At 43.1% G+C, this 20,735-nt stretch overlaps 1 protein-coding gene across 6 annotated transcripts in view; it reads left to right on the top strand.

Annotated features, from left to right (window-relative positions):
• Positions 1 to 20,735, top strand: part of ALG5 (ALG5, dolichyl-phosphate beta-glucosyltransferase) — a 113,187-nt gene that overhangs the window by 15,425 nt on the left and 77,027 nt on the right. For all 6 annotated transcript variants that reach the window (XM_023751284.1, XM_023751282.1, XM_023751281.1 and 3 more), the window contains one exon: positions 838 to 951. In XM_023751284.1, coding sequence (XP_023607052.1) covers positions 838 to 951 — 114 coding nt within the window. The remainder of the gene's footprint in view (positions 1 to 837; positions 952 to 20,735) is intronic.

Here is a 20,735-nt window from a genome sequence, read left to right on the forward strand (position 1 = left end):
ATATAGTTTATTTCTGTGCCATATTTTGCACAAATAACCAATTCAAAATTGAGTGTATGATTTTGCTATGTGTCAGCTGCCTAATATAACAGAATATATGTGGATATATCCACATTTCTTAAATTTTAGTGATATTCCATATTTCTTTATTCAACAATTTATTTAAAATACTTTAGATTCAAAATAAAGAATAAAAAATTGCTATGCATTTCACAGAAAATTTGTATATATTTGTTCAGTCTTCATAAATATGTTCTTTTTTTTATTATTATTGCTTTCAGAGAGGAAGGGAGAGGGAGAAAGAGAGATAGAAACATCAGTGATGAGAAAGAATCATTGATTGACTGCCTTCTGCATGCCCTGCTGAGGATCGAGCCACAACTTGGGCATGTGCCCTGATGGGGAATTAAACTGTGACCTCCTGGTTCATAGGTAGATGCTCAACCACTGAGCCACACCAGACGGGCCATAAATATGTTCTTAATTTGCTGTGCTAAGCGCCGTGATATATAAACAATGCATACATATTATATATGATGACATTTCACATTTTTAATCTTATTAATTCAATATCTTTGATTTATCTAAAAGTATTCTTAGCTTCTAAGGTATTAGTTGTATGACCTCACAAAGTTTTTAAAACTGTGAAATAGGCATTACATACATGCAGGAAGAGCCAATCAATCTAATTTGTTTTAAGTGAACTTTGGCCTCCTGTCATTTCATACCTGTTATTTCACTCTTAGATATTTTAAGTAAAGCTAAACAGACTGATTTGTAATTGAATTTAACCTTAATTTTAAGCAACTTTGTTTTAATTGAAATTTTTAAATACAGGGTATATTCAGTTCTCGAGGAGAAAAGATCCTTATGGCAGATGCTGATGGAGCCACAAAGTTTCCAGATGTTGAGAAATTAGAAAAGGGACTTAATGATCTACAGCCTTGGCCTGTGAGTATAAGAATCTCTATATATAAAACCCTAATATGCAAATAAACCAAACAGCCGGTTGCTATGACGTGCGCTTATCACGAGGGGGCGCGCGTGGAATATGGTGGGCATCAGTAGCAGGCGGCAGTGCGCGGAACATGGTGGGCGACGGCCACGGCAGGATGGTGGTGCAGGTGAGCGGGGGTGCCAGACCAAGGCGGGGCGCCGATCGCTGTCATTGGGGCAAGCCTCTGGTGGTTACTGAAAATTCTTTGCTCCCACACGCCATGGTCCTGCTGGGCACTCACACCTGCTGCCAGTGCCAGCCCCGCTTGCACCCGCTGCTGGTGCCCAGCGCCGGCCCCAATCACTCGGCGCCATCAGCGGGTGCGAGTGGCGGCTGCCAGCCCGATAGCCCCTCAGGGCTTCTCCACCTCCCCCTGCATCTGAGGGGCGATCAGGACCCGCAGCCGCTGCTCACACCCTCTGCTAGCACCGACCCCGCTCACACCCACAGTCGGCGCCAGAGCTGTCGCTTACACCCGCTGCTGGCGCCCGGTGCCGGTCCCAATTGCTAGGCGTCATTAGTGGATGCGATTGCTGGCCGCCAGCCCCATTCGCCCCTGAGGGCTTCTCCACTTCGCCCTGCTCCTGCAGGCAATCGGGGCAGCAGCCGCCGATCGCACACGCTGCTGGCGCCAGCCCCAATCGCTCCACGCCATCAGCGTGTGAGAGTGGGGCCAGTACTGTCAGTGTGTGGGAGTGGCAGGAGCGGGGCTGCTGGCAGACAGTGGCCCAGGGGCCGCGGCAGGAAGGTCCGGACAGGGGCGTGGAGGATGGGCCGAGACCCGCCTCTGTACCCACCACAGCCTCGCAGCCCACAAAAAGAACGGTAGAATGACCGGTCACTATGATACGCAGTGACCACCAGGGGGCAGACAATGCAGGAGCTGCCCTTGGTGGTCAGTGTACTCCCACAAGGGGAGCACCGGTTAGCCAAAAGCCAGGCTCAGAGGCTAGTGAGAGCAGCCTCTCCCGCCTCTGTAGCAGTGCTAAGGCTGTCCGACTGACTGCTTAGGCCTGATGCCCACAGGGAGCCGTCAGTCAGACATCCCCCAAGGCTCCTGGACTGCGAGAGGGCACAGGCCAGGCTGAGAGACACCCCCCGAAGTTCACAAATTGCATGCACCGAGCCTCTAGTATAGATTAAAATTTAAACTTTAAATTATATTCAATCAAGAATAAATGGGATCTAAAGTAAAATGAATATTTAGGTTACCTGTAGGTTAAAAAACTAGGGGTTATTTTGGGTGTAAAATTCTGTACAGTCTCACAGAAGAGCTAATTGTTTTGTTATAAACATTCACTGATGTTCTGGGTTTCACTTGACAATTATTTAATATTCTGGCCATCAATTTTTTATTGCTGAACTCATAAATTGCTTAACTTTAATTGCTTGACTTATTTAATATGTACATATTAAATTAAAAGCATAGACTGAGACTTCCAGCTAACGATGTGAAATGAATCTTGTTTGTGATAAAGCAAACAAATACAAGTAGCAACTAATCATAAAAGATTATGTGCCAATAAAAGGATCCAAGATGGCTACAGAGTAGGTGGAAGCTACACTCATCTTTCAGGACCAAACTGGAATTACAATTAAATTATAGAACAGTCATCTTGGATGACTGACAAGTAGCTGAAGAGAAGCCTTGTAACCAAGGTTTTACAGAGGAAACCACATCGAGACTGTTCCAAACAAGTTACCCAGGGCTAGTCACAAGCAGTGTCTGACATTGGCTTGCACCAGAGTTCATTCCAAGAGACCCAAAACCAGTACGCCCAGTGGTCAGCCATAGATAAAAACAGAGCAGGATCCAATAAGCTTTACAAGAAGCATATCCAAAGGGCGATTGGCAGGCACAAAACCCTGGTTAGGTGAATTCCAGTTCTTGTGGTCAACAGCTCACACGCTGTGGTCAGGGTTGAGACTCACAGTCAGCCAGGCTGAGGGACAATCTCACGCATGAATGGACCAATAGCAATCAAGACTCAGTTACAGGAGGAGGGCCCACATAACCCACACATCGGATACTCATGAGGTGCCTGGCTCAGGTGATCAAAGAAACTGGACCACTGGACCCCACAGTACACCTACTACATAAGGCCACCCCACAAACACTGGGAAACATAGCAAATCTAATACTAGAAACAAACACTAAGAGGCAGCCAAAATGGCAAGACAAAGAAACATATCTCAAATGAAAGAACAGGAGAAATCTCCAGAAAAAGAGCTAAGTGAAATGGAGGCAAACAATTTATCAGATACAGAATTCAAAGTAATTGTTATAAGGATGCTCAACAGCATGAGAAAGGACATAGAAATCATAAAAAGGACCAGTGAGAAATGAATAAACTGGAAGGAATAAACAGTTGGTTAGATGAAGCAGAGGAGCAGGATTTGATGACAGTAGAAAAGAATACCCAATCATAGCAGCGAAAAGAATTTTAAAAAATGAGGATACCTTAAGGGACCTTTGGGACAACATGAAGTGTGACAACATCCACATCATAGGGGTACAAGAAGAAAGAGAGAGAGAGCAAGTAATTGAGACCTATTTGAAGAAATGATGACTGAAAATTTCCATAACCAGGTGAACTAAAAAGACATACAAGTCCAGGAGGCAGAGAGAGTACCAAACAAGATGGACAAAAGAAACCGGCACCAAGACACATCATAATAAAGATTAAAGACAAAGAGATTCTTAAAAGCTGTATGGGAAAGAGTGTTAGTTATGTACAAAAGGAGCTCCCATTTGAATTGTCACCTGATTTCTCAACAGAAACATTTCATTACCCAAGGGATTGGCATGAAATATTCAAAGTGATGAAAAGCAAGGACCTATAACCAAGACAACTCTATCCAGCAAGGCTATCATTGAAATTGAAGGACATATAAAGAGGTTCCTAGACAACAAAAAGCTAAAGGAGTTTGTTATCACCAAACCAGCATTACTTGAAATGTTAAAGGGCCTGCTTTAGAAGAAGGAAAAAAAAAAGAGGAAATAGTTAAAAGAATAAAATGGCAATAAATACATACCTGTTCATAATCAATTTAAATGTAAATGGTTTAAATGCTCCAATCAAAAGACAAGGGAGCAGAATGGATAAGAAAACAAGACCCATATATGTGCTTTCTACAGGAGACACACCTCAGAACAAAAGATACAAACTAAAGTAAAGGGATGGAAAAAGATACTTTGTTCAAATGGAAATTTAAAGTAATTGGGGTAGCAATAAATTTATCTAACAAAGTAGATTTCAAAACAACATAGTAAAAGACAAAGAAGGATAGTACAAAATGATAAAAGGAGCAATGCAACAAGAGGATATAACCCTTGTAATATTTATGCACCCAACATAAGAACATCTAAGGATGTAAGGCAAGTCTTGATTGAAAGGGATTGAAAGTAATACAGTCCTAGTGGGGGATTTTAACTCCCCATTGACATCAGTGGATAGATCTTCCAGATAGAAAATTGACAAGGAGGAAGCCAACTTTCCCCACCCTCTTCCCTCGCCTGCCCTGCTCTCCCCGGCCCGTGCACCGCCTAGAAAAACTTGTGCGGGGCCATTTAAAAAAAAAAAAATTGACAAGGAAACTGCAGCCTTAAATGACATAATAGACCAAATGCATTTAATTGATATTTTCAGAGCATTTCATCCCAAAGCAGAAGTAAGTGCACATGGGAATATTTTCTAGGGTAGACCACATTATAATACAAAACAAATCTCAATAAATTTAAGAACGTTCAAATCATATCAAGCATTGTCTCTGACCATTATGGTCTGAAACGAGGAATCTATCATAAGAAAAAAATTTTAAAAACACACAAAGACACGGAGGCTAAATGACATGTTATTAAACAATGAATGGTTTAACAATGAGATCAAGAAAGAAATCAAAAGATACCTTGAAACAAATGAAAATGAGAACGCAAGTCAAAAATCTATGGAAAACAGTGAAGGCAGTCCTAAGAGGGAAATTCATAGCATTATAATCCTATCTAAAGAAACAATCTAATTTTACACTTAAAAGAACTTGAAAAAGAAAAAGAACAGCAAACAAAGACTAGAGTAAGTAGAGGGAAGGTAAAGATAATCAGAGCAGAAATAAAGAAAATAGAGTCTAAAAAAAAAAATTACAAAGATCAATGAAACCAAAAGCTGGTTCTTTGAAAAGATAAACAAGATTGGCAAACCTTCAACCAGACTTATCAAGAAAGAAAGAGAAGGGGACCCAAGTAAATAAAATCAAGATGAAAGTGGAGAAGTAACAACTGACTGCAAAGAAATAAAAAGAACTATAAGAAAATATTAGAAAGAACTATATGCCTACAAATTGGACACTGGACAAAAACAGATAAATTCCTATAAACATACAATCTTTTAAAACTGAATTAGGAAGAATTAGAGAGTCTGAATAGATCTATTACAACTAATAAAATCAACACAGTAATAAAAAAACTTCCACTAAACAAAATTCCTGGATTGGATGACTTCACAAGTGACTTTTACCAACAATTCACAGAAGAACTAACACCGATCCTCCTAAAACTATTTCAAAACTTCAAGAGGAGGGAAGACTCCCACGCACATGTTGCAAGACCAGCATTATCCTAATTTCAAAACCAAATAAACACACTACAAAGAAAGAAAATTATAGGCCAATATCCCTGATGAACATAGATGCAAAAATCCTCAACAAAATATTATCAAACTGTATCCAGCAATACTTTAAAAAGATCATATACCATGATCAAGTGGGATTTACCCTAGGAATACAAAGTTACTAAATATTCACAAATCAATAAATGTAATACACCACATAAACAAAATGAAGGATAAAACCACATGATCCTATCAATAGATACAGAAAAAGCAGTTGATAAAATCCAACACACATTTATGATAAAAACTCTCAGCAAAGTGGGAATAGAGGGAACATACCTCAAGCTAAGTAAGGCCATATATCGCAAATATACAGTCAACATCATAATGCACAAAAACTACAAGTGCTTCCCTTGAAATGAGCAATAAGACAGGGATGTTTGTTTTCACCACTCTTACTCAACATAGTACTAGAAGTCATAGGTATAGCAATCAGACAAGAAGAAATAAAAGGCATGGAAATTTGAAAGGAGGAAGTAAAACCTATTATTTGAAGATAACATGGTACTGTACATAAAGAACCCTAAAGATTCCACTAGATAACTACTAGAACTGATAGATTAAATCATTAAAGTAATGGGATACAAAATAAATATCCAGAAATCCTTATTTTTTAATACACAAATAATGGACTACCAGAGAGGGAAAGTAAGAAAATAATCCCATTCACAATTGCTGTAAAAAGAATAAAATACCTAGGAATAAATTTAACCTAGCATGCAAAAGACCTGTACTTGGAAAATTATAAGTCACTAAAGAAATTGAAGAAGACACAAATAAGTGGACGCATATACTGTATTCATGGATATGAAGAATTAACATCATTAAAATGTCACTGATACACAAAGCAATTTTTATTTATTTTTTGATTAGTTAAATCTTTATTGTTCAGATTATTACATTTGTTCCTCTTTTTTCCTCCATAACTCCCCTCCACCCAGTTCCCACCCCACCCTCCTCCCTCACTCCCCACCCACTGTCCTCATCAATAGGTGCACGATTTCTGTTCAGTCTCTTCCCGCATCTCCCTCACCCCTTCCCCCCCCCCCAAGAATAGTCTGTCCACTCCCTTTCTATGCCCCTGATTCTATTATAATCACCAGTTCATTCTGTTCATCAGATTATTCACTTGATTTTCAGATTCACTTGTTGATAGATGTGTATTTGTTGTTCATAATTTGTATCTTTACCTTTTTCTTCTTCTTCCTCATCTTAAAGAATACCTTTCAGCATTTCATATAATACTGGTTTGGTGGTGATGAACTCCTTTAGCTTTTTCTTATATGGGAAGCTCTTTATCTGACCTTCAATTCTGAATGATAGCTTTGTTGGGTAGAGTAATCTTGGTTATAGGTTCTTGCTATTCGTCGCTTTGAATATTTCTTGCCACTCACTTCTGGACTGCATCGTTTCTGTTGAGAAATCAGCTGGCAGTCGTATGGGTACTCCCTTGTAGGTAACTAACTGTTTTTCTCTTGCTGCTTTTAAGATTCTCTCTTTGTCTTTTGCCCTTGGCATTTTAATTATGATGTGTCTTGGTGTGGTCCTCTTTGGATTCCTCTTGTTTGGGGTTCTCTGCGCTTCCTGGACTTGTATGTCTATTTCTTTCACCAGGTAGGGGAAGTTTTCTGTCATTATTTCTTCAAATAGGTTTTGAATATCTTGCTCTCTCTCTTCTTCTGGCACCCCTATAATTCGGATGTTGGTATGCTTCAAGCTGTCCCAGAGGCTCCTTACACTATCTTCGTATTTTTGGGTTCTTTTTTCATTTTGCTTTTCCGGTTGGGTGTTTTTTGCTTCTTCGTATTTCAAATTGTTGAGTTGATTCTTGCGATCCTCTAGTCTGCTGTTGGAACTCTGTATAATATTCTTTATTTCAGTCAGTGCATGCTTAATTTTTAGTTGGTCCTTTATCACAACCTCGAGGGTCTCATTAGATTTCTTGTAGGTCTCATTAAGTTTATCGGCAGTTTCTAGAAAATTCTTGAAAAACCTTAAAAGTGTGGTTTTGAACTCTATACGCAGTAGTTTGCTTTCCTCCATTTCTGTCATTTGTGACCTGTTTCTTTGTCTCCGCATTTTTTATGCTTCCCTGTGTTGATAAAGTGGTTTTCTGTGCTAAGTGTCCTCTAGGGCCCAGTGGTTCAGCCTCCCCAATTACCTGAGGAGGACACTCTTGGTGCACCCCCTTGTGGTCTTTGTGCACAGTCTTGTTGTAGTTAAGCCTTGATTGTTGTAGGTATCACTGGGAGGAATTGACCTCCAGGCCAATTGGGTGTGAGAATCAGCTGTGCCTGCAGTGGGAGAACTTCTGTGCTGGAGACACCCCTCCGGGGCAAGACTTGCTTCAATGGGGCTTTGGTGCTCACTGAGTCTGCCCCCTGGGTGTGTCCTTCATGCTTCCACGGAGCTGCAAACTGGATGGTCCCACTCTGACCTCTGGGTACATTGGCTCCTGGATCTCTAGGGAGGTGCTAATCTAGCCTCTGCCTTAGGCTATCCAGCAAAAGCCTCCCTGCAGGGCTTGGGCCGGGGGGGGGGGGGGTTCCCACGGGATCAACAGGGCGGGGCTAGCAGTTATGGCTGCTCTCAGAGGCCCCGCTTCTCAGTGTCTCGGCAATCGCTGCAAGCCCCTCCAAGAGAAAGCTGCCCTCGAGTTCCGACCGATGCCAGACAGTCCCGCTTCTCCTGTATGAGTCTGGGTCCCCAGATACTCGCCCGGAACTGGAGCTCAGAGCCTGAGACTCCCTCCCGATTGAAAAAGACAATTGTGTCCTCAGCCGCCAGCCCTCTCCGCATGCACCTCCACACCTTTGTATTTTACTTCCGCACCGTACCTCCTCTGAGTCTCTGTATGCTTTTCTCTTTCCTTCTAGTTGTAGAATTTCCACTCAGCCAGCATTCCTGTGGTTCTGGATGATGTCCGTTCCGTCTTTTAGTTGTATTTTTGAAGTGGTTGTTCAAGGCAGCAAACTCCGGTGTTTACCTATGCTGCCATCTTGATTTTCTCTTCGACAATTTTTAGATTCAACACAATTCCTATCAATATACCAATGGTGTATTTCACAGATCTAGATCAAATATTCCAAAAATTTATATGGAAGTACAAAGTACCCCAAATAGCCTCAGGAGTTTTGAGAAAGAGCAAAGTTGGAGGAATTGCTCTACCTAATATCAAACTCTACTACACGGCCATAGTAAACAAAAGAGCATGGTACTGGAATAAAAACAGATAATATAGAGCAATGGAACAGAACAGGAGCCCAGAAATAAACCCATGACTTTATAGTTAATTAATATTTAACAAAAATGCAAAAATATACAATGGGGTATACATAGTCTACTCAATAGATAGTGTTGAGAATATTAGACCGATACATGTAAAAAATGAAACTGACTACCTTCTTACAGCATATACAAGAATAAACTCAAAACAGATTAAAAACTTAAATGTTGGACTCAAAACTATAAAAATCCTAGACGAAAACCTAGGCCAGGGGTTGGCAACCTTTTTGTGAGTGCGTGCCAAAACCAGCAAAATCTCTGACTCAAAATTCTCTTGCGTGCCAACCCTAATTTTTTGAGAACATGTTACGCCTACTTGATATCTCTTAAGGTATACGTATGTGAAGAACCTTGAAGAAATAATAAAATTCATTCTAGCGACAAAAACACAGTATATGATGATGAAAAATACATTTATTTTTTAATGTATACATGTACACTGATAGTCCGACAGAAAACTTTATGACTCCGTTTTATATTACCAGTGGGACTTTTGCTGCTGCATCACTGATGACAGAGATTTTACACCAGGTTTATATTTCGTGACCTTCAGAGATATGTACTAGCTACTACTTTCATCCATCAGGCTACTCCTATTACGAGACTTAACAAAATTCATCAGTGAGAACAAATATTCTCAAGCGTATGTGAATGAAACCAAAACACTGGTCGGAACTAGGAAGACAGGGAGAGTTAAGGCAGAGGCATAGAAATTGCTCTTCCCCTCTCTCATCAATCCATGTCTATGGTCTTTAAGATAACTTGTTATGTAAAATTATTTATCTAAGATGCACCTACACTGAATTTATCTGAAAAATAAAAAAGTTGATATTAAGAAAAAAATTGTAAATGGAAGATTGTAAGAGAGGGTTTCGCGTGCCAGCAAAAGTTACTGGTGTGCCATGTTTGGCACGCATGCCAGGGGTTGCCCACCTCTGACCTAGGCAGTAAAATCTTGGACATTTCTCATTGCAGTATTTTTTCTGATCTATCTCTTCAGTCAAGGGAAACAAAATCCTATATAATAAAAAGCTAATATGCAAATTGCCCCCACGGGCAGTAGTTTGACCGACCGGGAGTTAGACGTGCACTGACCATCAGGGGGCAGCACGGAACATGGCGAGCATCGGCGGCACTGGAATCAGCCAGCAGTGGAGGCGCTGCTGGCCCCGATAGGGCCTGACAAGTGTGGGACTGCAGTGGGATGGTGGAGCAGGTGAGCGTGCAGCGTCAGGCCTAGGAAGGTGCAAGCGGGGACCCCAATCACCCCACTGGTCACCCCACAGATAGGAACCCGCACCAGCGGGGGGCGGTGCTGGTGAACGAGCAGTGCCAGGCCAAGGCATGTGGGAGTGGGGGCCCCGATCGCCCCGCCGGTCTCCCAACAGATCAGTCCTGATCGACGGCCAGGCCTAGGGACCCTACCCGTGCACAAATTTCATGCACCAGGCCTCTAGTAAAAAATAAACAAATTGGACTGCATCAAACTAAAAATTTTCTGAACAGCAAAGGAAACCATCAACAAAATGAAAATACTCCCCATTGAATGGGAAAACATGTTGGTATTCAAAATTTATAAAGAACTTACAAAACTCAGCACCAAAAAACAATTCAATTTAAAAATTGGCAAAGAACCTGAATAGACACTTGTCCAAAGATACACATGTCCAAGAGACATATGAAGAGATGCTCAACTTTACTCATCATCAGATAAATGTAAATTAAATCACAATTTGATATCACTTCACATCTGTCAGAATGCCTATCATCAATAAGTTAACAAACAAGTGGTGAGGATGTGGAGAAAAGAGAACCCTCATGTACTGTTGGTAGGTCTGTGGATTGGTGTAGACACTGGAAAACTGTATGGAGTTACCTCAAAAAATTGAAAATGGAACTGCCTTATGACTGAAGCTGTTATTCCACTTCTGAGAATTTAGCTGAAGAAACCTGAAGTACTAATTCAAAAGAATATATGCACCCCTATGTTCATAGCAGCTTTATTTACAATAGCCAAGAGTTAGAAGCAGCTAAGTGCCCATTAGTAGATGAGTGGATAAGGAAGCTGTGATACATTTACACAATTGAGTACTACTTGGCTGTAAAAAAAAAAAAATGAAATTTTACCCTTTGCAACAGCATAGATGGACCTACATAGCATTCTGCTAACTGAAATAGGTCAGTGAGAGAAAGACAAATACTATATGATTTTATTTATATAAGGAATCTAATGAACTAACAAGCAAAATAAAGACAGACTCATAAATGAAAAGCAGGCTGACAGGTTTCAGGAAGGAGGTATCGGCACTGGTTATGAGGGCTGGAGTGATTGAGTTAAAAGAAAAAAGAAATAACTCATTAACAGGGACAAACGTGGTGATTGCCAGGGAGAGCATGTATTGGGGGGATGTTTGAAGGGTATCAGGGGGATGAATGGAAATGTTTGAAGACTTGGGGTGGTGAACACAGGATACATTGTACATATGATGTGTTGTAGAATTGTGCATCTGAAACCTATATAATTTTGTTAGCAGTGTCACCCCAATCAATTTTTTTTTTTAAGTTTCTGTGCAACTTCATGTCATAACTTCAAAGAGTAAAGGCCTGGCCCCCTCTCTCTCTCTTCCTCTCTCTCTCTAAAGCTGCCTGTGCCTTCTTCCTTTGGGTGTGTCTCTTTGCCTTTCCTCCTAAGCTCCAAGGGCCCTTCTTTTGCCTCTGTAACTTGTTTCCTGAGCCCACACAGCCCACATGGCTCCCTTCACAGCTCACTTCTACATCTGTGACTTTCTAAATATACTTTGCTTGTATTTTAGTCTTGGCTCTGAATTCTTTCTTGCCACAGCTCAAGGACCCAAGTTGCTGAACTGAGTTCCATTCGCCAGTAACGTTCTGGTGCCTTTTGCCACTCACACTTATAAGAAGAGACACGAAAGATAACTCTCTCCTCCATGTGAGGAGTTAGCAAAATGGCGACTATCTATAGGCAGAAAGGGAGCTTTCACCAGGAACCAAGTTAGCCAGCACCTTGATCCTGTACTTCCAGCTTCCAGAACTTTGAGAAATAAATGTCTGTTGTTTGAAAAACGAGAAGTAAAGGTTGACTTTCACTCGGCATAATGCATTTGAGATTTAATGTTACTGCTGTACATATCAATAATTTGGTCCTTTTAATTGCTAAGTAGTATGCCATTGTATGGGAGCATCTCAGTTTGTTTATTCATTCGACTGTTGAAGGACATTTGGGCTGTTTTTAACATTTGACAACTACAAATAAATTCAGTATTAACATTCATGTTTTAAAAAAAGGTGCAGGATGAGGAAAGGAAGAAAATTTTTGTGCCACTCCTGCCTTTTAAAAGCCATATAGAGCCCTGGCCCCATTGCTCAGTTGGTTGGAGCATTGTCCCATACACCAAAAAGGTTGCAGATTCAATTCCCAGTAGGGCACATTCCTAGGTTTCGGGTTCAATCCTTGGTCAGGGCAGGAAAGGCAGCCAATCAATGTTTCTCTCTCACATCGATGTTTCTCTTTCTTACACCCTCTCCATTCCTCTCTCTAAAATCAATAAACATATCCTTGGGTGAGAATTTTTTTTTAAAAAGCCATTTTGAGAAAGAAGATGAATTGATGAGTTTACCAAATTCTGAGCTTTTAAAAAATATGTTTTTATTGATTTTTTAAATTTATAATATAAAGAGAAGGGGGGAGAGAGATAAAAACACCAATGAGAGAGAAACATCTTCAATTGGCTGCCTCCTACACGACCCCTACTGGGGATCAAGCCTGCGAGCTGGGCATGTGCCCTGACCAGGAATTAAACCGGTAACTTCTTGGTTCCTGAGTTAATGCTCAACCACTGAGCCCCACCAGTTGGGTCAAATTCTGAGCTTTTTATCAAATATTCCCAATCTGGAAATAACCAGAGAATGAATAAGCACCCTTAGACAATATCAAACAGTACACCTTCCCACTATCACACAGCATGTGAAGATTTTAGCAGACGCAAGAAAAATTGCTTGGTCTTGCCATTTTCAGGGTTTTAAGCTACTTTTGGGGCACAGATCCATGTGATTTTGGCCTATTTTTCGCTGGTGTATACCCTTTTACAGGACACAATGAAATATCACAACAGCAAGTAACCCACAGAACTACATAGATCTCAACCCCCCCCCCCCCCCCCAACCCAAATTGTTCCTCAGGGACAATACACAGGCCTTGAAACTCTAGTTCTGATGGGAAAAAAGGAACAAGGAAATGTGAATTCACCTATGCTATATGAGAAATATCCATGTTAATCATGGCACCAACATGAACATATTACTACAAAAAAAGAATTAAAGTTTCATACAAAGAAAGCAGTCTTGAAATGTAATCCACAGAGAAGAATAAAATACATCAGAATAAAATAAAATCAGTAAGTAGAACATTCCAGGAATGAAATATAGAATTCTAATTAGAGCTGATTATTATATATTTGTTAAAAGAACTCCTATTTATTACCAGTAACCAAACAGTAAAAAATGTAAAACACATATAAAACCTATTAAAGAAAAACCCCCAAAATAAAATTTAATAATTACAAAAACTCACCTCAAATCCTACTTCCTAGACATACATACATATTTACTTTTATGGTTTGTAATGTATTCTGTTTCTACATCCACCATCATGAACTCTTCCTTTCTTTCCAGCAGTTTTTATTTAAAGATACTAAATGAGTTAACTAATATAATTTGTTCAGAAAACATCACTTTTATTAGTGCTATTCAAAACAGTAGCTACTGGCCACATGTGACTATTTAAATTTAAATTAAATAAAATTTTAGTTCCTCCGGCGCAGTAGCCACATTTCAAACTAGAGGCCCGGTGCACAAGAATTTGTGCACTCGGGAGGGGGGGGGTAGTCCCTAAGCCCAGCCTTCGCCCATTCGCAGTCCAGCACCCCTTAGGGGATGTCCACCTGTCGACTTAGGCCCACTCCCCAGGGGATCAGGCCCAAGCTTGCAGTCAGACATCCTTCTGGCAGCCAGGGAGCCCTCGGGGGATGTCCAACTAAAGGCTTAGGCCCCCACGGGATCGGGTCTAAACCGTTAGTTGGACATTCTTAGTGCTGCCACGGAGGTAGGAGAGGCTCCTGCCATCACCACTGCGCTGGCCAGCCATGAGCCAGCTTCTGGCTGAGTGGCACTCCCCATATGGAAGTGCACTGACCACCAGGGGGCAGCTCCTGCATTGAGCGTCTTCCCCCTGGTGGCCAGTGCGCATCAAAGCAACCGGTCATTCTGCCATTCAGGCAATGTGCCTTTTATTATTATTACTAGAGGCCCGGCCCGGTGCACAAAAATTTTTGCCCTTGGGGGGGAAAGGGGGGCCCCTCAGCCCGGCCTGTGCCCTCTCGCAGTCTGGGACCCCTTGGGAGATAATGACCTGATGGCTTAGGCCTGCTCCCGGGTGGCAGAGGGCAGGCCCAATCCCTAGGTGCAGCCCCTGGTCGGGCTCAGAGCAGGGCCGATCAGGGGGTTGGGGTGCTGCCCCCTGTCACTCACAGAGCAGGGCCAATCAGGGGGTTGGGGCGCTGCCCCCTGTCACTCACAGAGCAGGGCCCATAAGGGGGGTTGGGGAGCTTACCCCTGTCACGCACAGAGAAGGGCCGATCATGGAGTTGAGGAGCTCCCCCCTGTCACTCACAGAGTAGGGCTGATAGGGGAGTTGGGGCACCGCCCTCTGTCACACACTTAGCAGGGCCGATCAGGGGGTTGGGGCACCGTACCCTGTCACACTCAGGGCAGGGCCGATGGGGAGGTTATGGCTCTACCCCGTCACACACAGAGCAGGGCCCGTGGGGGGGGGGGGTTGGGGCGCCCCACCCTGTCACACACAGAGCAGGGCCGATCAGGGGGTTGGGGAGCTCCCCCCTATCAGGCACAGAGCAGGGCTGATCAGGGGGTTGGGGCGCCTTCCCCTGTCACGAACAGAGCAGATCAGGGGGTTTGGGCGCTGCCCCTGTCACGCTGATCCCGGTGCTGGGAGGCCTCGCTGCTCCGCTGATTCCGGTGCTGGGAGGCATATTACCCTTTTACTATATAGGATAGAGGCCTGGTGCACGGGTCGGGGGCGGCTGGTTTGCCCTGAAGGGTGTCCTGGATCAGGGTGGGGGTCCCCACTGGGGTGCCTGGCCAGCCTGGATGCGAGGATGATGGCTATTTGCAGCTGGTCACACCCCCTTCAGGGTGGGGGTCCCCACTGGGGTGCCTAGCCAGTCTGGGTGAGGAGCTGAGGGCCGTTTTCAGGCTGGCAGGTGACTGAAGCTCCCAACCTGTCCTTTTTTTCATTTTTTTAAATTCTGGTCCAGCTTTAGCTCTGAGGCTTGGCTCCAGCTCTGAGGCCTCGGCTGCTGAAAGCAGGTATCTGGTTTGTTTGGGTTCTATAATTGTAACACTGTTGCGGTCCTGCTCACTCCAGCTCTGAGATCCCGGCTGGCTGAAAGCAGGGATCTGCGTTTGTTCTATAATTGAAACAATGTTGCGGTCCTGCTGGCTGAAGCCCGGCTGGCTGAAAGCAGGTTTCTGGGGTTTTGTTTATCTTCTATATTTGTAACAATATTTCTTAAACTGCAAGCTCAGAGGTCGGCAAGGCAGGCGGGGAATGTTGGCTTCCTCCGTCACTGAAGCAAGCAAGCCTCCTGTTCGCTTCAAGCTGCCTGGCTGCTGGCCACCATCTTGGTTGGCAGTTAATTTGCATATCGCCCTGATTAGCCAATGGGAAGGGTAGCGGAGGTACGGCTAATTACCACGTTTCTCTGTTATTAGATAGGATATAGTATGTCCCTATTTCCCCCCTTTTGCTCCGTCTACCCAGCTCTTGCCCCCCACTTCTCTCTGGCCATCACCATACTGTTGTCTGTGTCCATGGGTTGTGCATATATTTTCTTTGGCTAATCCCTTCTTTAAATTCACTTCTTTAAATTTTTATTTTCAGGTAAGTTCTTATAACTGCACTATTATATATTTTCTATTATATCATTTCGAATTAAGATATTTTTTAATTCAACCCTTGTAAATTTTAGCACAATTTAATAAATTATGCTAGAAGCAATTAGGAGATTTTTCATGTAATGCAGATACATTTCAATTAATATTTTATTAATTTTTAATTTTTTAATATTTTAATTTGACATAATCTCATACATGTAAAAAAACTATAAAATATTATATGTACTATAAAAACTATAAAATATTATATTATATGCATATTATATGTACCCTTCACCCAATTTCTTAGGTGTAAATAATTTAAACATAACCATTATACAACTAACAAAATTTGTAATATTCTTTTCTTATAATCTCTCTAATGTTACTTAATCCATTTACTTTGTTTTTGTTAATCTTCACCCAAGGAAATTTTTTCATTGAATTTTAGAGAGAGTGAAGGGAAAGGGAGAGACACTTTGATTAGTTGCCTCCTGCACATGCTCTGATAGGGACTGGGGATCAAGCCAGCAATTGAGGTACATGCCCTTGACTAGAATCGAACCTGGGACCCTTCAGTCCATGGGCTAATGCTCTATCCACTGAGCAAAACAGGCTGCAGCTTAATAATTCATTTACTTTTAATCTATATGTGTCTTTAGATTTAAAGTGGGTTTTGTTTTTGATTCACCCTCATAATCTGTCTTTTAATTGGTGCATTTATGCCACTGACTTTCAGAGTGCTTACTGATAGAGTTACTACCATATCAGGCGGCTTCTGGGGCTTCTTGGGCCGGCCTGCGACCTGGGATCGGATCCGATCACGGGCGGCATTCAGGTGGCTTCTGGAGCTTCTGCAGCTGGCCTGCAGCCTGGGATTAGATCCGATCACAGGTGGCAGGCAGGCGGCTTCTGGGGTTGCACACGTGGGCCTGGATGGCGGCTCGCGCTGGCGGCTTGCGCTGTCCCGCCCTGCCTGCAGTATGCATATTAGCCGCCTTCTTTGTTGGCGGTTAATTTGCATATTGTGCTGATTAGCTGATGGGAGGCGTAGCGAAGGTACGGTCAATTACCATGTTCGTCTATTATTAGATAGGATTAGATATGTGTGTCTAGTAGCCTAATTTACTGGCTCACACAATTATGGAGCATTTACATCGTTACAGAAATTCTATTTGACAGTGCCTCCTTATAATCCTATCTAATAAAAGGGAAACATGCAAATTGATGGGTTAATTTGCATACGCAGGTGCCCAGCGGCCTACGTTCCGGGAACATTTTAGGGACCCATGCACCTCAGAGCCTGTAGGCCCTGAGCGGGCTCGGTCCCAGAACACCCCTGGCCACTCCTGGCCACTCCTGGCCTTGGCGCCCGGGGGCGGGGTGCAGCACAGTCTTGAGCAGGGCCAGAGAGGAGCAGGGCCCTGCCCAAGCCGCAGCAGAGGCTTAATCAGAGCCGAGGGGCCCTGCCCAAGCCACAGCGGAGGCTTGATCAGAGCCGGAGGGCCCTGCCCAAGCCACAGCGGAGGCTTGATCAGAGCTGTGGGGGCCCTGCCTAAGCCGCAGCAAATGCTTCATCGGCCGGGGCGCCCTGCCCAAGCTGCGGCAGAGGCTTGATTGGAGCCGGGGGGTTCTGTCCAAGCTGCGGCAGAGGCTTGATTGGAGCCGGGTCCCTGCCCAAGCTGTGGCAGATGCTTCATCGGAGCCTGGGGGCCCTGCCCAAGCCCTGGTAGAGGATCGGAGCGGGGTTGTGGGGAAAGGTGGGATGCCCAAGCCGCGGCAGAGGCTTTATCGGTGATGGGGGGCCCTGCCCAAGCCGCGGCAGAGGCTTGATCAGAGCCGGGGGGCCCTGCCCAAGCCGCAGGGGCTTGAGCAGGGCCTGAGCGGAGGGGAGGTGGGTGGCCTTGCCCAAGCCTTGGGCAGAGGCTTAAGCAGAGCTGGGGGGCCCTGTCCAATCCACATTGGAGGCTTGAGCAGTCCCGGAGACAAGGGGTGTGCCAGCCTAGGCTTGCCAGCAGTCCTGCCTCTGTGGGTGAGCTGCAGAGGAAACACCTTTTCTGACAGCTCATTGGCTAAGCTCCCTGTATGCCACTGCTAATGTTCTTGGTAACTTGGGTAACAAGAATTCAAAAAGGTGATCTAGGGTTTTTCCACCTCACTCCTGGAGGAAAAAACAAAGATACGCTGCTGGAGGGCTACGAAATCCTGCCCTAGCCGGTTTGGCTTAATGGATAGAACCTCGGCCTGCCCACCGCAGGGTCCAGGTTGATTCTGATCAGGGGCATGTACCTAGGTTGCAGGCTCCTCCCTGGCTGGGGCCCAGGTCAGGGCTCATGCAGGAGGCAACCAATCAAAGCGTCCCTCTCGCATTGACGTTTCTCTCTGTCTTTTCCTCTCTCTTCCACATTCTTTAAAAATCAATGGAAACAAACCTCAGGTGAGGATGAAGAAAAGAAAGAAATGTCATATCCTATGAGAGACACATCTTGAAAATGCCTAAAGAAAGTTGTCATTTTTTCATGGTGAAAGGACTGGAGTCCGTGTTGATGAAAACACCTTGGCGGCTGCAGTAGCTGGCAGTGGCTGCAGCAGCAGGGTGATGGGGCTGGCACCTTCCCCTGACCAGCCGGGTTGCCTCCCACAGAGGGAGGCCAGACTGCGGCTTAGGCTCGCTTCCAGCAGGCCTAAGGGCTCCCAGTCTGTGAGAGGGGGCAGGCTGGGCTGAGGGACCCCCCCCCTCCCGCCCAGTGCACAAATTTTGTGCACTGGGCCTCTAGTATATCATATAAAATTAATGGATACCTTACAATGTTCACTCTTACTAAAAAAAATATTTCTTCTTCTACCAGTTAGTAAATCATGATAACCTAAAAGAAAAATTCAGCTGGTAAAGATGTTGGGTGTAAGGGGGAAAAGATCAGTACCTCTGACTCAATAGTTAGGTATTGTATGTTTTAAAATTTCTTGTGGCATACTGGTTGAAAATTGCTGTTTTACAGTATTGTCTTTATAGGTTTTCCATTATGTGATTCAGTGTATTCTGTTTCCTTTTCAGCTGATTTTATTTATTTATTTATTTATTTTCAAATATATTTTATTGAAGGGAGAAGGATAGAGAGTTAGAAACATCGATGAGAGAGAAACACCGATCAGCTGCCTCCTGCGCATCCCCTACTGGGGATGTGCCTGCAACTAAGGTACATGTCCTTGAGCGGAATCGAACCTGGGACCCTTGAGTCCGCAGGCCGATGCTCTATCCACTGAGCCAAACCGGCCAGGGCAGCTGATTTTATTTTTAATTGCAACAAAAAGAAATTTGTTATTCTTACATATTCTGGTCTGGTTATTCTTATATGATGATCTTAGAAAAGTTGCCTGCAATTCCTTCTCTGAAGATAATTGTTCTTCTTTAATTTAAGTATAGCTTTGTATGACAAATAAATAAAATAGGACTTTACATTTATTTCCAAATATTTTATTTGTACTTTTTAAGTGAAAAGCTTTTCTCTAAGCCAGTGGTTCTCAACCTTCTGGCCCTTTAAATACAGTCCCTCATGTTGTGACCCAACCATAAAATTATTTTCGCTGCTACTTCATAACTATAATGTTGCTACTGTTATGAATCGTAATGTAAATATCTGATCTGCAAGATGGTCTTAGGCGACCCCTGTGAAAGGGTCATTCGATCGCCAAAGGGGTCGTGACCCACAGGTTGAGAACCGCTGCTAAGCTCTTCAGTTTCCTAAACAAAAATTATTCTACTTCTTCTTAAAAAATGTGCTTGATTTTATAGTAATTTTTCTAAAGAAAGCATTTAGTGATCACTTGTTTAGTGGCTTAATTATTCGAAATAGAATCAGAAATCCCTAAACAGGCAAAATAGATGACAAGAATTCTGTACACCATAATCATAGAGTAATTCCTCACAGGCCATGACTTGCATCTTAAATTCTCAATTAGATATCATTTCAACAATCTTAGATTTTAGAATTTAAGGCTACAAATGATGAAAGGTAGCTTTTAAACAGATATGTAATAAAATTATACACTCACACACAACTCAGTTTGGAATGATTGCTAACTAATGACCCTGAATGTTCCTTTGCCTTCAGTATAGTAATCCTTGGCCAACTGTAGTTTTGGTACACCATAGTTTCATATGTATATGCATAATTTGATTGTCCTTAAACAAAAGAACATAACTACTTCCCTTTTTTGTGGACCATGTGGACAGGTGTAAGAGCCTAGTATATTTGTTTCATCTTCTCAATATGTAGGTATATGACCAGGCTTCCAAAAGCGATCCCCTTAAACATAATTTTTGCTAACCACAGAAATTTTCATAAATATAATAGCCTCATGTTTTTCAAGAGAGAATACTCTTATAATAGGCAGAAAAACAAGGCACTTCATCAAATAAAACGAAGAAAAATAATGTCATCTTTTTTCTTTATTATAATTTAATTTACTGCTTTGTTACTGTAAATGTTGAATTTTAAAGAACTAGAACATTTGGCTTGGCTGGTATTGCACAGTGATTGAACATCGACCCTTGAACCAGGAGGTCCAGGTTTGATTGCAGCTTGATCCCCACTGGGGGGCATGCAGGAGGCAGCCAATCAATGATTCTCTTTCATTATTGACTAGAGGCCTGGTGCACGAAAATCGTGCACCCGGGGTGGGGGCCCTTCAGCCCGACCTACACCCTCTCCAATCTGGAGCCCTTGAGGGATGTCCAACTACCAGTTTGACATCCCTCTCCCAATCCAGTACCTCTGGCTCCTTAACGCTCACCTGCCTGATCCCCCTAACTG

Source organism: Myotis lucifugus, unplaced genomic scaffold (assembly GCF_000147115.1).
Source record: "Myotis lucifugus unplaced genomic scaffold, Myoluc2.0 scaffold_19, whole genome shotgun sequence".
NCBI lineage: Eukaryota > Metazoa > Chordata > Mammalia > Chiroptera > Vespertilionidae > Myotis > Myotis lucifugus.